Source organism: Girardinichthys multiradiatus, chromosome 1, assembly GCF_021462225.1.
Source record: "Girardinichthys multiradiatus isolate DD_20200921_A chromosome 1, DD_fGirMul_XY1, whole genome shotgun sequence".
In the NCBI taxonomy this organism is placed as follows: domain Eukaryota; kingdom Metazoa; phylum Chordata; class Actinopteri; order Cyprinodontiformes; family Goodeidae; genus Girardinichthys; species Girardinichthys multiradiatus.
In genome coordinates this window covers 8,045,146-8,061,989 of record NC_061794.1, presented here as the reverse complement: position 1 = coordinate 8,061,989, position 16,844 = coordinate 8,045,146, and the positions used below count along the sequence as shown (strand labels likewise).

General features: G+C 37.6%; 1 protein-coding gene across 1 annotated transcript in view; it reads right to left on the bottom strand.

The window, feature by feature from the left end:
* klhdc8b (kelch domain containing 8B) overlaps positions 1-16,844 on the bottom strand; it is a 101,132-nt gene that overhangs the window by 15,991 nt on the left and 68,297 nt on the right. Inside the window, exon 3 of the mRNA XM_047363998.1 lies at positions 12,916-13,017. Within this exon, the coding sequence (XP_047219954.1) occupies positions 12,916-13,017 (102 nt within the window). The remainder of the gene's footprint in view (positions 1-12,915; positions 13,018-16,844) is intronic.

Genomic DNA, 16,844 nt, shown 5'->3' with positions numbered 1-16,844 from the left:
TGATTATATGGAGTTATGGACTAACAAGATGCCGTAGTGCAAAGGCCAACTGCAGTGTGAACAAAGCAAGCTCTGTATTAAACACAGGATAACAAAAGGTGACTATGGTCTTAGCAATAGCAGAGCTTTAGCATTAGCAGCTGGGATAACAGAGACACAATTTAGCGCATTTAGAACTACATGGACATATTTTATACAGGTTATTGAGATGGGAGGGAAGGGAATCACCAATAGCCTCAGCTCTAGCTTACTCCAGCCCAACGCAGTTTAATCATTAAAACAAAGCAAAACACAATGAAATAAAAATATTTAAATAGTTTTATCCTAAACTAGCTTACACTGCCCAGACACAACCTCTTACTTTGACCTGTTCTGATGAACAGAAAAGACATGGCGACTGATCTCAGTCTAGTGGCTGGAATGGCCATCTTCTTGGACCGGACGTCAGGTGTGCCGAGCTGTGGTTTCCAATGCCATCTTTTTCAAGGCATTAGAAGGAAAACTGCTTCGTCAACATAATTAGAGACTCAGTCTCTTCTTGGGGTATCTGTAATTCTTTCAGATCTTATTTGCAGGAGGCTACTTTCAGATGGCTAGTCTTATTTTTGCTCAGGTTCCGATCACTGGACACACAGACAAGCACACTGTACTTTACTTAGGATTCAAGGTTTCTTTGAAGATGCAGTTTTTTACTCAGATAGCCCAATCAAGATGTTCACGCATGTGTTCTACAAAACAGAACCTGTTGATAGCCATGGGCAGAGAGAAAGAAATGCTGCTGCACACAGAGTTTTGTAGCTCTATGACATCACAGGGATTCCAGCTGTGACTCCTCCTTTCTGGAACGTGTCATGAAAATGGGTTATTACCGTGCATTCTGGGATTCAGAGTTTTCATCAGTCTCTTTTTGTTCTCTGTGTGCAGGTCAGTCCTTGTTCTCTATCCATGGCTGGGCCCAACAACACCATAGTCAGTGTCCTCAGAGGCCTCAGAGGCCTATGGAAGTAAAAAATATACCAAGATAATACAGTAAGGGCTTGATCTTTAGCGCTAATTTGTGTGTAATATAAATAAATTGCATGTGCAATAAGTGATGATGATTTTGGCATACAGCTCATGAAAACCCAAAATTCCTATCTCACAAAATTATCATATTTCATCCGACCAATAAAAGAAAAGTGTTTTTAATACAAACAACGTCAACCTTCAAATAATCATGTACAGTTATGCACTCAATACTTGGTCAGGAATCCTTTTGCAGAAATGACTGCTTCAATGCGGCGTGGCATGGAGGCAATCAGCCTGTGGCACTGCTGAGGTCTTATGGAGGCCCAGGATGCTTCGATAGCGGCCTTTAGCTCATCCAGAGTGTTGGGTCTTGAGTCTCTCAACGTTCTCTTCACAATATCCCACAGATTCTCTATGGGGTTCAGGTCAGGAGAGTTGGCAGGCCAATTGATCACAGTGATACCATGGTCAGTAAACCATTTACCAGTGGTTTCGGCACTGTGAGCAGGTGCCAGGTCGTGGTGAAAAATGAAATCTTCATCTCCATAAAGCTTTTCAGCAGATGGAAGCATGAAGTGCTCCAAAATCTCCTGATAGCTAGCTGCATTGACCCTGCCCTTGATAAAACACAGTGGACCAACACCAGCAGCTGACACGGCACCCCAGACAATCACTGACTGTGGGTTCTTGACACTGGACTTCTGGCATTTTGGCATTTCCTTCTCCCCAGTCTTCCTCCAGACTCTGGCACCTTGATTTCCGAATGACATGCAGAATTTGCTTTCATCCGAAAAAAGTACTTTGGACCACTGAGCAACAGTCCAGTGCTGCTTCTCTGTAGCCCAGGTCTGGGGAATGCGGCACCTGTAGCCCATTTCCTGCACACGCCTGTGCACGGTGGCTCTGGATGTTTCTACTCCAGACTCATTCCACTGCTTCCGCAGGTTCCCCAAGGTCTGGAATCAGCCCTTCTCCACAATCTTCCTCAGGGTCCGGTCACCTCTTCTCGTTGTGCAGCGTTTTCTGCCACACTTTTTCCTTCCCACAGACTTTCCACTGAGGTGCCTTGATACAGCACTCTGGGAACAGCCTATTCATTCAGAAATGTCTTTCTGTGTCTTACCCTCTTGCTTGAGGGTGTCAATAGTGGCCTTCTGGACAGCAGTCAGGTCAGCAGTCTTACCCATGATTGGGGTTTTGAGTGATGAACCAGGCTGGGAGTTTTAAAGGCCTCAGGAATCTTTTGCAGGTGTTTAGAGTTAACTCGTTGATTCAGATGATTAGGTTCATAGCTCGTTTAGAGACCCTTTTAATAATATGCTAATTTTGCGAGATAGGAATTTTGGGTTTTCATGAGCTGTATGCCAAAATCATCCGTATTAAGACAATAAAAGACCTGAAATATTTCAGTTAGTGTGCAATGAATCTAAAATATATGAATGTTAAATTTTCATCATGACATTATGGAAAATAATGAACTTTATCACAATATGCTAATTTTTTGAGAAGGACCTGTATAGGTAAAAATAAATTATTTTCCAATGATTTTACTAAATTTGTTTTGTTTGTTTGCCCAATATTTTAACAATATACAACAACATGTTTGATTGTTTAAATTGTTTTTTGGTGACATAAAATCATTTTTTACCCTCCCTTGGCATATGTTCACATTTAAAGAAGGTAATCAAACTGATTTTGTTATTTTACGTGATTTTTCACCTACTAAGAATTGCTTTTAGCATCCAGTTTGCAAATGAAGGTTTTAATCTGCCTTATAATGTCTTTAGTTCTTTCCTATTAATTATATTATCAACATAAAAGCACAGTGTATCTTTTGCATGATGTGAGATTACAGGCTGTGTGCGCTTGATCAGTGATGTGCGCATTTTGCCATGATTAGGTTTGTGCCCCTTCAGTAGATGATCACTGACAGCAATTTAACGTTGGAATAATCTTATATGAAGTGTTGCAAGGAGTTTTACCTTAGGAAAAATATTACGGCTTCTGTTTGTGATTGGCTCCAAATCAGAGCTTCGATAATCCTACATAATATCCTCTATTATCTATTTTTAATATTTTTATTTTTGACAACCCAAATCTGTTGGCACATGTACAGAAGATTCTCTCTCCCTGTCATCTGTCATTCTATCTATCTATGCCTCTTTTTGGCCAAAGTGATAGCAGACAGTTTTGCATCCCAGTTAGCACCTGCATTTCAAACGTGGTAAATCCACACGCAAAAATTGCGCACGCAAACCATTTCAGGCTTTGAAAATCGCATTGCGGATGGTAAGGGATGACATTTGCATATCCTCCTCCCGTGAATTTGCGCGTTTGGGTCATTGTCCGATAGTTTGCATATTAATGAAGGCAGACACGCTAAAATGTTTTTGCCCGGTGTTCCGCTCATTTTATTTACGCAGTCCGATTACCACCTTGTTTGTAGATCAGCTTTCCTGACGCAAACAGGTTTGCGTGCGGTTTTCTACACGCAAATCTTTTGAAGATCAGGCCCAAAGTTTTTGCTTACCCCCCAAAATGATTTAATTCAGTGATTCGAGTCACTTCCATGGCCAAATCCTGCACCTGGACATGTAGACTGCTTCTATAAACATTTGTAAAAGAATTGGTCACTCTCATTGACTTTCAGCATGATAGTTTATTAGGATGACACCTGTGCAATAAGCTCAGCGGTGAAATTTCCTTACCACTAATTATTCAACAGTCAATCAATAGGAATATTAAAACAAAGTGGAAGTATTTGGGAATTATACAACTCAGCCTCCTAGTGGTAGCCCAGGTAAAATCACAGAGTCGGCCCAGGGATCCTGAGACACCTAATGCTCAGAGGTCGCCAACTCTTTGCCATATCACAAGTTTCATACATCCAAATTCCATGTAGCCTTCTGATTTGTTCAAAACAGAAGGTGGAGAACTTCATTAAATGAGTTTTCATGGCTAAGTAGCTGCTTCCATGCCTTACATTACCAGTGCAGTGTAAAGTTTCAGATGGGTTGGTGTAAAGCACGGCATCACTGGGCTCCACGAAGGAGTGACGGACCATGCTTCACTGTCTGGTATTCCAGTACAGTCTGGGTTTGGTAGTTTGCAAGAGAACTGTACTTGCCGGACTGCATTATGTCAAGTTTAATATTCAGTGAAGACGGGACAATGGAGTAAGGCTGTTTTTCAGGAGTTAGGCTCAACCCCTCAGTTCCAGTTAAAGGCACCGCTAATGTTTTGGTGTACCAAGAAATTTTGGACAATTTCATACACTTAACTTTGTGGAAACAGTTTGAGAATGACCCTTTCTGTGCCAAAATGACTCCATTGGATAAAGCAAGGTCAATAAAGACATGGATGGTCTGGAAGAACTTCAGTGGCTTGCACAGTCCTGACCTTAACCTGACAGAACACCTCTGTGTATAAATTAGAGCAAAACTGTAAGCCAGGCCTTCTCCGCAACACCAGTTGAAATCTCGCTAATGCTCTCCTGAAAGAATGATCAAAAACTCCTATAAGTGGATTCGTACAGTTTGCGGATAGCCCTTCCCAGAAGAGTTAAAGCTGTGCAAGCTGTGCAAGGCTGTGTTGACATCATAATAAACTCAATTGATTAGAAATGGAAAGTCCCTAAGATCCATCTGTGTGTGAAGGCAAACAGGCATGCTTGTAGGCTTTTGGTAATGCAGTGTCTGTCTGCTTTGATCTCAACAAATAGTTTCGATCATAAAATAGCATAATCAGATTGTGTGTTTCCAGATTTTACAGCCCTGTCATAATGTGATTCATGGAAACTTTTATCTGTGTCATAAGACTTGACATGGTGAATTTTACAATGTCACTCAGGCATAACACAGAATGACAGAATGACTCTAAAGTTAACCACTGATGCAACATCTTAGAAATGGAGAGATGGACTTGGCTTTCTTGGTTACAAGGAGAAATTAACAAATCTTTCTGGCTTTTGTCTTGTCAAGTTGCTCACAGTGCAGGTTTTTCTTAATATTCCAATGTAACAGACTTCAACTGACATAAGAAGGAAATGTCTGGGCTCCAATAATAAAGATAGAAATAAGCCAAAGGATTAGAGAATAGGTCTGAACCATTAAACCTCGGGACACATGTTCCACAATTTGTTCATGTCTGGAAGAACTGTAAGTGTATCAGATAAAAATGGATAAGTCCTGTATGTTGGCTTGCTTCCACAGACAATGCAAATATACAAGTTCAATTACATGGATGAAAACATGATTGCATCTTCAGTACATCCTCTGGAGCAGCTGGCATGCAGTCACAATTTACATGCATCAATGAAACTGTCAGTCACTGAGGCTAACACAATATACAAATACAATACCTAACATATTCAGCTGGAACATGTCAATGGCAAAATTACATTTCACAATTTGTGATAAACGTAAAAAAAAAAACGTCTTCTGGACGTTGGGTGACTTAATGCCAAAGCTTAGTCATACTTTAATTTGATAGTCATTATGATGAAGGGATAGAAATGTATGCGCCAAAGGTCACTCTGGCACCCTGAAGGGCAGAAGATAGCATAGTGTGTGAAATGATTCAATAATAAAAACAAACAGCAAGCGTACATGAAGAATTCAGGATAAACAGGATGTGGAGAATAAGACATGAAGCAGAGACATGGAGCAGTAAACGGAAGAAACCAGCAAATGAAAGAAGAAAACCAGACAACTTATATAAAGGGGGGAGTGAGTAGAAAAGGCATGGAGAGCAGGTGAGAGTAATCAAGTGGAAATGAGCAACAGCTGACAACAATGAAGGCAGCATGAACTGACGGAGAGAGAGGTACAATTAACAGGGCTAGACAGGGAGGAACATAGGGAAGAAATCTAACAGAATATAAATGTATATGGACACAAGAATGAGCCAAGACTAAAGTACACAATAAACAGAACTGAAATGGCAGCAATGGGAGAACATAAACAGGAAATAAACTGAGAAATTAGATAAGGATTATGACAGTTTTAGTCATTAAAAGTCAAAAGAAACTCACATAAGAATATATTTGTACTTTTTCTCTTTTTTATTTTTGCAAATGCTTTTAAAAAAAAGTTACTCTTTTGGGTCAGGAAAAAATCTTTCTTTAATACCAATATATGCTTGGATCAGGACATAGATAGTTTGAAGGCACTGTCCACACCTCAAGATCCTTTTTGTATCAATAAGCCCAGGCTACCATATTCAACCATACTTATATTTCTAGTTTGGATGCTAGTACACAGCAAAAAAAGCGACAGACTTTTTTGGTTTAAATCCAAAATTAGATTCTGTAGGTTTATCTAGAGTCTTCTAATGAATCATTCAATATAATCCAGTTTTTATTCCTCAGGTGCATTAATAGGACCTGGTCTATCATTAACCTGTTGTCCAGACATAAAACAACATTTTTCAAAGGGTTCCAGTCCACAGAAGACAATACATTTATTTTGTAATAGACTTTAAATGTCCATTTGTGTAAGAAAGATAGCCAAATACTGGTCATGAGAGAGCACCCATCCTAAAGTACAGTTGTAGAGAAAGCTGCCTATTAGAATTGGTCTTCTTCTACCCAAACAAGGCAAGGCAAGTCAAGGTAAGGTGAGTTTATTTATACAGCACATTTCAGTAGTAAGACAATTCAAAGTGCTGTACATAAAAAAAAAGAAAAAAAGACATAATAGGAAAAGTATATTGTAGTGCCATAAAGGTAATTAAATAATTAAAGAGAATAAAAAATGAATAATTAAAAAGATGATAATAAAAATTTATTAAATTAATAATAAAAAGATTGATGAGAAAATTAAAGGAAAGTTGGACTGAAAACGTAACTAATAATGCTTAGATGGCACAGTCAAAGGTCACTCTAAGTTTTTAATCTTGATTTAAAGCAACTTAGGGTGTTAGTGCTTTTAAAGTTTTCTGGGAGTTTATTCCAGATTAGTGGAGCATAAGAACTAAAAGCTGCTTCTTCATGTTTGGTTCTGGTTCTGGGTATGCAGAGTAGATTTGAGCCAGAAGATCTGAGAGGTCTGGGTGGTTGATACACTGACAACAAGTCTGTAATATAATTGGGTGCTAAACCATACAGTTATTTATAGACTAACAGAAGTATTTTAAAGTATATTCTTTGAGATACAGGGAGCCAGTGTAAGGACTTTAGAACTGGGTTGATGTGCTCCACTTTCTGAGTTTTAGTGAGAACGTGGGCAGCAGTGTTTTGGATCAACTGCAGCAGTCTGATCGACTTTTTAGGCAGACCTGTGAAGACAGCCTTGCAGTAATCAATTCACTTATAGTTACCCACTGACACAAAAAAGTCCCTGTCCTTCAGGTAGGATGTAAACCAACTGAGTGCTGTTCCAGAAAGACCGACCCAGTTTTCCAGGCGCTCTAATAAAATGGAGTGATCAACTGTTGAATGCTGCACTAAGGTCCAATAATACCACCACTGTGGTTCTTCCACAGTCTGCATTTATACTGATGACATTAAGCACCTTGACAAGGGCAGTCTCTGTACTGTGGTGAGCAACAACCCACTACTTCCCAAATTCCATCTTTGTGTCCATTTGAAGGAATCGGTCGATCTATCCTTAATCTTCTAAAAGTTTGTTCAGCCCCAATCAGATCATCCGTTCATTTCGTGATCTACACACGTTCTTTATGCCTGAAAATAAACTTTTTTCAGGCATAAACGTTTTTTGTCTTCCTTCCATACTGGAACAAGACAAGAATTCCAACTGCTGTTGAGAAGGAGAAAACTGCAGTATTTGTTGATATTAAAAAGTTTTTGACACAATAAATCCTGATTTACTGTAAAAAAAATTCTGGAAAGCTAAAGGATCAGAGGGCCTGTGTTACAATTGGTTAAAAGTTATTGGCAGACAGCATATGAGATGTGATTAGTGTTTGGACATTGCTTGTGGTGTTCCACAAGGGTCAGATTTGGGTCCTAAATTTTTATAGTTTGCAAAATATTTGAAGGTTGTATTATTTGCTGATGACACAAACATTTTCTGTATTGTAACAGTTGTAAAAAGATATCAATTAAGAAATGAAAAAGCTAACGATATGGTTTCATTAAAATTTTAACAAAAGCTAAATAATATTGTTCTGGAAATGTAAAGATGGACAAGGAACTGAAAATACAGATAAAGGTTCAAATGTTTAAATAGCAAACAAAGTAAACTTTCTTGGTGTTATTATTGATGAGGAACTGAACTGGAAACCTCACATCAGATACGTTCAGAAACAAATACCCAAAACTATTTCTATATTGCGAAAGGCCAAACACTTGTTAGATGAAAAAGCATTCAGCATTCTGTACTGTTCCTTAGTTTAACCATATTTAGGTTACTGCGCAGAGGGGGAAATGACTACAAAACACTGCTATCACTAAATAACCAAATGCCAGAAAATATAAAAAAAATATTCAAAAGAAAGGAAGTAGTTTGTGGGGGAAAGCTTTGGAACAGTCTGAATGTGGTGCTTAAGCAATGACCAAACATGAAACAGTTTAAAAGATGATTGTAGATGAATGTAAGACAAGAATCATCATTATTATTATTAATATTACTATCATTATTACAACTTATTATCTTTTATTTTGTTGTACATTGTATTATTGTCTTTAAGATGATATTCACAACGGTTGTACTCTATGGAATGCACTTATGTTCAATAAATTTCTCAATGAAATGTTTTTAATTAATTTTAGGATCCTCCTTTATCTGCCTGATCTTAAATACATTGATCGGCTGAATCCGACAGAGATATAAAAATGTTGAGGATAAACAACAACTTTTCCTCTGTTCTTATAGTGCCGAATGTGCTTTAAATACAACTGCCTGTATGAGGACCCATGAAAGCTAGCTCAGACTGATTAAGGACAAAATCTCCAACTCATACTTTACACATTTTGCTTGGGGGAATGCTGTAAGTTCTTTGTTTTCTGTTAATACCTTGAAAATAGTTAGCAAATGTAGGATCGAAAAATCTTCAATAGTCCATCTTATTGTACAGTCCTACTGAAATGGACAGATGATAATTCGCAATATAATATCTGCTGCCAGTGTAAGTGTAGCTGAAGATCTGTAATGGCTATACATTAAAATATAAGTGACTTAGGTAACTGATCTGATGCCATCACGTGTGCCATCATGCCATCATGTATTTTAATCTGAATAGTATTCACACAAATAAATATTATTTGACGTGGATGTAACTCTACCTGCAGACGTCATACAAGAATTGCCTATTTATTTCCTGAAACAAACTATTCCAACATGCTGAGCACCTGAGAGAAGACCCACCTTGAATCAACCTTGTTTTGAATCATTATGTTAAACAGAAACACACCTCTGGGATTGAATAAAAGTGTAATAAAATCATTTTACCTTTTAGACATTTCTAGGTCCACATAGGGTTTTCTCTAAATACTTGAAAGACTTTGCAACTGAACTCCGACCACTGGCAAGAAGCAGTGTAAAATATGTTGGCTAGCAGCTTACTACAACAATTGTGGGCATCAACAAAGTTTGGGATTAGGGTAATTAATTAGCATTATTTTTACACTGAAATCAGTGTAAAGTTATTTACCATCCTCTACAGTGTTTAAATTACTAATGCTCTTATCATGACATACATACATTAGCCTGGAAGATTTTGTTGGATGTAGGACTTTGCAAAGACTTCCATACATTTTACATTCATTTCTATGGCCAAACCCTGACCCTAACCTTAAACCTAGCCATTACAAGTACACACCGAACCCCTAAACCCTAAACTCAATTCAGACCTTAGTCTTAAACCCAACCACTAACCCAAAAACAGCATGACAAATAAGTGAAGACCAGGAAAATTACCTCTCTTTGTTGGTTAAAAATATTTTCTGATCCTCTCTCAGCAGCAAGTACAAGTACACACACATGCACATACACACACAGAATAATCCAAATATTCTGACAAATTTACCTGGGGTTCCTCACATTTTCTCGGACTCTTTTTCACAGAAGCATTTATTTACGATTCCATTTCCCTCAGTGTCTTGTGCTGAATCTCATGTCTGTCTTGTCAACACAAGACTGACGTTTTACTCAAATGTTCATGCACACACACACTCTGAACGGCTGTCGGGACAAATTATTGATCATCACCCTGAGCTCCAAGAATAGAAGAGACTGCTAGGTTGCATTAGTCCTTCATGTGAATGTGTTAAAATAAAACTGACAGAGGTTTCAATCATTATAAAACACAGCTAAAGCAGTAATATTCTTTAAGGGTTACCAAAATAAGACCCCAGCCAAAAAAAAAAGAAGTGGGCTTGGTGGAAGCTTTTAAAAAAATGCCTCAAAACATTATCTCTGCTGTGATTAAATGTACTTCTTAAGTGTAGGTTCAAAACAAAATAATGAAATTGCTCTTTGTCATTGAAAAAGACTAAACTCAACAGACTTTCAGTAAATAAATTATTGGTTTTCTGAAACTTTATCATAAAGGCAAATTAACACTGTGTAGCAAAACAGGGTGGCTCTGTAAAAAGAGTAGTCATTTGGCAATCTGAAGGTTGTGCATTTGAGCTGAAGTTCAATATCTTGTCTTGTTCTTGGTCAAACAGTCTGAACAGTGTGTCCCTGAACCAGTGATACTGATCCCTGAGTTGCCTATCAATTTTACATATAAATGAATAAATTTCCCAATGTTGTGAGTGCAAAAAGATACGTTACTTGCATAAACAAATCTACAGAGTAAACATGCTGTTTTGTGGCCTGTACAACTAGAACAGCACTAGATATGTTCCATCCATTCACAGTGTTTGAGCAGAAAATCAGAGCAAGGATTTTATCATGATATTTGCTGTAAAAATCCACTTAAAGAAAAACATTTTGGCTTAAAGAGATTTCTTAAATTACTAGACATTTTTTTACAGTTGACATAATAATTTTCATGAATGAGTTAAACGGCTTATAAATGTGGTTTCAAACTACTACCAGTCACAGCCTATTTACTCTTTGTGAGGATATCAGGGAGGAGGATTCAGTGCCTGAAGTGTCTGCAGCAGTTAAAGAGCTGCATATGACTCTAGGGTGTATTACCATCAGTAAACCTGCTGGACCTATCATACATGCTGTGGAAAACTATTTCCTCCTTACAGATTTCTTTAGTTTTTGCTTTTTCTGTCACACTCAAATCTTTCAGATCATCCAACAAATTTAATATCAGACAGAGATTACTAGAGTAAATCTAAAAGGCAGTTTCAGATCAGTATTTATTTTGCAGTAGGATTAAATGCTGCCGCTATTATGCTGCTTTGGGACCTGAAACACTTTCTGTAATTAAGGAACCATTAATTTTGCTCTCAACTATAAAAAGCTGAAAGGCCTTGACCCGAACGCACTTGGAATGTGCAGCAGGTGAATGATAAAAAGCACATCCGTCATGGTAGGTGAGGTTGTTGTTGCACCAAACCGTAGGAAAGAGCAAGGAAGAAGCATGGCAAGCAGGTGAATGAATTTAATAAGAAGTAGACAGGAGTAATATGCCGTATAGTTTTTTTTAGGAGGAGAACCAGTGGAGAACAAGTGTTTGAGCAGAAAACAAGAGAATTGACAAATGGACAAAAACAGAAGCTGATGTTTGTTAGCGAACTGTAAGAAAGGGGCTGAAGAAAATAGGATTTATGCCCAGAAAAGCCAACTAGAACTACCATTAATGAGTAAACAGATAAAGACAAGGTTCCAATGTGCTAGGTGAAGTAGTCATAGACTGTGGATGATTGGATGACAAAGGGTTTTAGTTATGAAAACCAAATCTGCATTGACTAAGGAGATGATGCTGCAATTCATTTTTGGTTCCATCACAATGAAACATGCGAATAGAACTGCCTGAAAGAAACAAGCACATTTCCAAGGTAACTGATGATTTGGGTCTGCATTTCAGGTTAAGGAACAGGGCTGATGCCAGTTATTAAATCTACAGGACGTACACAGGCAGACTTTCACATTTTAGTGTCAAACTCCTGTACTCAGGGCCGTTTTCAGATGTGTATCTGCTTCAAATCACCGTAACCAAATAATTAGGTCATTAGCAGGACTCTGATAACTTGATGGTGTGCTGAGGAGGTCATTCGGTTGTTTGATTAAAGTGAGTGGGAGCAGGTGCACATCCAAAAGTTGCAGGACACCGGCCCATGGGGAATGGATTTTTTTCTCATTTTACAGGATGATGCTGTATCTTTATGTTAAGGAAATAGCCTTAAAATGTTTCTTCATAAAAGGCAGATCAGCTGGGTCCTGGATCTCAATCCAACTGAACTTTTATGGTGGATATTGAAAAAGAGGCGTATAACAAAGGTCTATCCTGCAAATCTAAGTTCTCATCAAACAAACAAAACATATTTGAATCTGATTGATGGTGAAGTTCATTCCTCAAAAAATTCAAGCTTTAAGAAAAGCCTGAGGAAGTTCAACAAAACAATAATCCAAATTTTTTTTTTAGTTATCATTTTTTTTTTTTTTTCAACACATTAATTCCATAGTTTTATTCTCCATGTGGTCAACAAAATATGTGCAATTAATTAATCTAGTACCAGTGTTACAACCAGAATATTGCACCCTGCAAAGTGACACTTCAGTTAAATTCAGCAAGACATGTTTCCTATTAGCTTTAACATCTGTAATTTTTTCAAGTCCTGCAGATTTAGGTTTAGCCTAATACTAGTCCAAGACCGACACAATTTGAATGGCAACTCAAATAAAATTTCTTATATTACATTCATGGGACATGCTGGCTGAGTAGCTATTATGCATTTCCTGTCTTAGTGTTTTTAGTCAAAGGATTGTCTGTCCTTAACAGCAAATAGAAAAATGAGGAGATAAACAGAGAGATACTGACCCAGACCACCAGCTACGATGACTCTTCCTCCAAGACATCCTGCCACAAAATCTGCCCTTTTTTCCCTCATCCTGGATGTTCGGCTGGGCTTGATCCAAACACCTACCAGAGGAGGAAGAGCAAGCATTACTGTTGTTTACCTCAACATGTACTGTTACATGTACCGTTTACTTTCACGTTTCCTTGAGGTCCCACATTGTCATACATTGAGAGTGATATGGCAAAAATATCACATCACCATTTTTTTAAATCCACTAAAATCAGAGCAAGGATTTTATCATGATACTTGCTGTAAAAATCCACTTAAAGAAAAACATTTTGGCTTAAAGAGATTTCTTAAATTACTAGAAATTTTTTTACAGTTGACATAATAATGTTCATGAATGAGTTAAACGGCTTATAAATGTGGTTTCAAACTACTACCAGCCACAGCCTATTTACTCTTTGTAAGGATATCAGGGAGGAGGCTTCAGTGCCTGAAGTGTCTGCAGCAGTGAAAGAGCTGCATATGACTCTAGGGTGTATTACCATCAGTAAACCTGCTGGACCTATCATACATGCTGTGGAAAACTATTTCCTCCTTACAGATTTCTTTAGTTTTTGCTTTTTCTGTCACACTCAAATCTTTCAGATCATCCAACAAATTTAATATCAGACAGAGATTACTAGAGTAAATCTAAAAGGCAGTTTCAGATCAGTATTTATTTTGCAGTAGGAATAAATGCTGCAGCTATTATGGTGCTTTGGGACCTGAAACACTTGCTGTAATTAAGGAACCATTAACTTTGCTCTCAACTATAAAAAGCTGAAAGGCAATCCTCTGCCTTGACCCAAACTCACTTGGAATGTGCAGGAGGAGAATGATAAAAAGCACACCCGTCATGGTAGGTGAGGTTGTTGTTACACTAAACTGCAGGAAAGAGCAAGGAAGAAGCATGGCGAGCAGGTGAATGAATTTAATAAGTAGATAGGAGTAATATGCCGTATAGTTTTTTTTAGGAGGAGAACCAGTGGAGAACAATGACAAAAAGGGAGTATATGTACTGAGGGAGAGTGGAGAATGGACCAATGGACACAGGGATTTGATCAGAAGGGGATCAGGATCAGCTAGTGGGGGAGAAACTGAAGGTAACTGAGGGAGAGTGGCTAATTAACACTAATGAGCAGGGTGTGCAGGAAGGTAACAAAAAACATCTAAGTAAACTGAAATAAGTAAACAACGACACTACCAAAATAACATAAAAAGGGAGGAACAAGATCTATAATGAAATACAAACTAAAACATCTCACCTAGGAATCCAAGGAAGTAACAATAACCTAAACATCAAAATTAAGTTAATAAACTTGAATAAACTGAAAAAAAGCAAGTGAAGAACATGGCAGAATGTAAATAGTGCACAAACTGGATTTTAAAGACTATCAAATTGGTCTTTTAACTCATTAGCAAAGAAGGAATATACATCGCATCAGTTTTTATCACCTCTCGCTACCCTATAAAGGACATTATAGAGAAAAATATTAACTACAAGAACAATCACTTGACAGAGAGAGAGAGCAGAAGCCAAAAGGAAAGCATACATGGAGGGAAAACTGAATTATGCACAACAAGATCTGCCTCGGGAGCTCCCCAGCACACTGCTCCCTTGCCTTTCTCTGGCTTGAAACACCTAACAGATTAAATTTCTATATTTGGACTATGATACAAGGTGATGCATTGCTTTTCCCACCACACCTGGTCTACTATGCTAAAGGAGTCAGGGAAGGAGTTGGAGATGGCAGTTTACACAATAACAAAAAAAAGCCACAAAAAAAAATCACAGCAATATTATTAAATTAAAAAAGCTGTAAGTGGGTTGATTTATGAAACTATCACAATCTGTACACATTCTCTTTGCTTGGGGTAGACCCTTGTTGAGGTCTCCTACATGTAATACATTTTATTACTCAACTTAAGCAGGAGACACACTACACGACTTTCACAGTCTGCACAAGTTTTGAAAAGACACCAACAGACTGGTTTCAGCAGATTTTGTTTCACACTGAAAGACTGAGGTTCATACATTTAACAACTGGATCTGCTGAGGGATCACAGACAACAGGATTCAGCAGACCGCCTAAAGCCGACTGAACGCAGCGAACTCGCGAGGTAGACACTATGTTGAGTAAACAAACAAACAAACCAGTAGGTGGTTGTAAAAGAAGATATTCTCAGAATTCAGACATAATACAATAATGTTCCCCTTCCCCATAAAATGAAAGTTATATAATTTTTCCAAACAGGAAATTCTTCTAATTCAAATGAAATTTGGATAGTATAAATTTTATTTTGTCATACTCATGTTGAGATTTTGGAACATTGATTTTATGTGAGGTTTAATTAAATTCAGTTCAATTCAAATTTAATTCAGTTTAATGTGTATAGCGCTAATTCACAATACGTCGTCTCAAGCCACTTTAAATAGTCAATTCAATCGAATCATACAGAATTCAAGTCAGGTACATACATTCCAGTTAATCCTAACTATTAAACAGTGCAGTCGGATTCAGTTTATTATTCAAATTGGTTAAAAGGTTTTCTATTTAAGGAAACCCAGCAGATTGCATCGAGTCTGGGTGTCAGGTTGTTGGTGGATTTTGGAATGACTTGGGTTTATTGTAAATAAGTTATTAATATATCCTAACACAACAATATAATGTTTGAACTGGATTGTGTTAAAAAAAAATTAATTTATGATAAATACATTGATTCTAATTGGAAAATAATTTATTTAGAAATGTAAATTCCTTAAATCAAGCCCATACTAAACCACTTTGTTTTAATTATTACGGAGTTGTTAATGTTGTTAATAAGCATATTTACCCTTATGTTCAATATTTGTAATATTTGGTTTGTTTTCAGAAGCCCTTCATATCTTATTGTATTTTAGTCTTAAATATCTGAGTGTCTGAAAGGTTTGTTAGGAAACATTTGTGAACAAACTGCATCATGAAATCAAGGAACAGAACAGACAGGTCAGGGAGAAAGGTGTGGAGAAGTTTAAATCAGGGTTAGGTTCTAAAACAATATCCTAGGCTTTGAACATCTCAGAGGATGGTTCAATAAAACATCAATAAATGCAGGTCAAACAGGAAAAGCAGTAATCAAAGTGCCAGACAGGAGGCAGTAGTATCTCTGAAGGAGCTGACCCCTGAAGGTCCCATTTGTATTCGGCAATAACCCATGGAGGGGACATGAAAAACAAGTGAAAATGTGCTCTGGACAGATGAGACAAAAACTCATACGTTCTAACCTATAAGCAAAACATTATTTGTGATTGAAAACTAACATTGCACATCACTTTGAATACACCATCCCTGCTATGAAACATGGATTAACAAATGTTCTTCTGATTTACTATAATGTATTACTTGTGCCTGAATAAGGTCACAAGTAACATTTGGTAGGTTTTTATTACAAATCTGTAAATTTCCATATATGTCCAATCAAGTTTCGAATACAATGCTGCAGCTCCAACCTTTTGCCCAAAAAATGTCTGTTTCCACTTCCACAAATAAAGGGCTGGTGACCTATTTAGTTTTTAGACTGACAAAGGTCAGCCTAAATACTAAAGAGCTCAGTAGTATTTAGACTACTGAGCTCTCTTTCTAGCCATTATCCACTCTTCAGATATTGCAGAGTCGTGTGGAAAGGGACTTGGAAGTGAATACATTAATTCCTTAGAACGTCTAAAACAATTTCATGCTCTCCAACCAAGAGTCACTCAGGCAGACTTGGATGACCTCCAGTTGAAGTGTAAAATGCTAAATCCAAAGAGCACTTTAAAGGAGCAGTGAAGGACACTGCAGCTTGGTCTCCTGGGAGGAGAACGGACGAGTCAGGGAAGATATCTTATTTGCCAGCCTGATAACAGATATCTCATTGAAGGAAA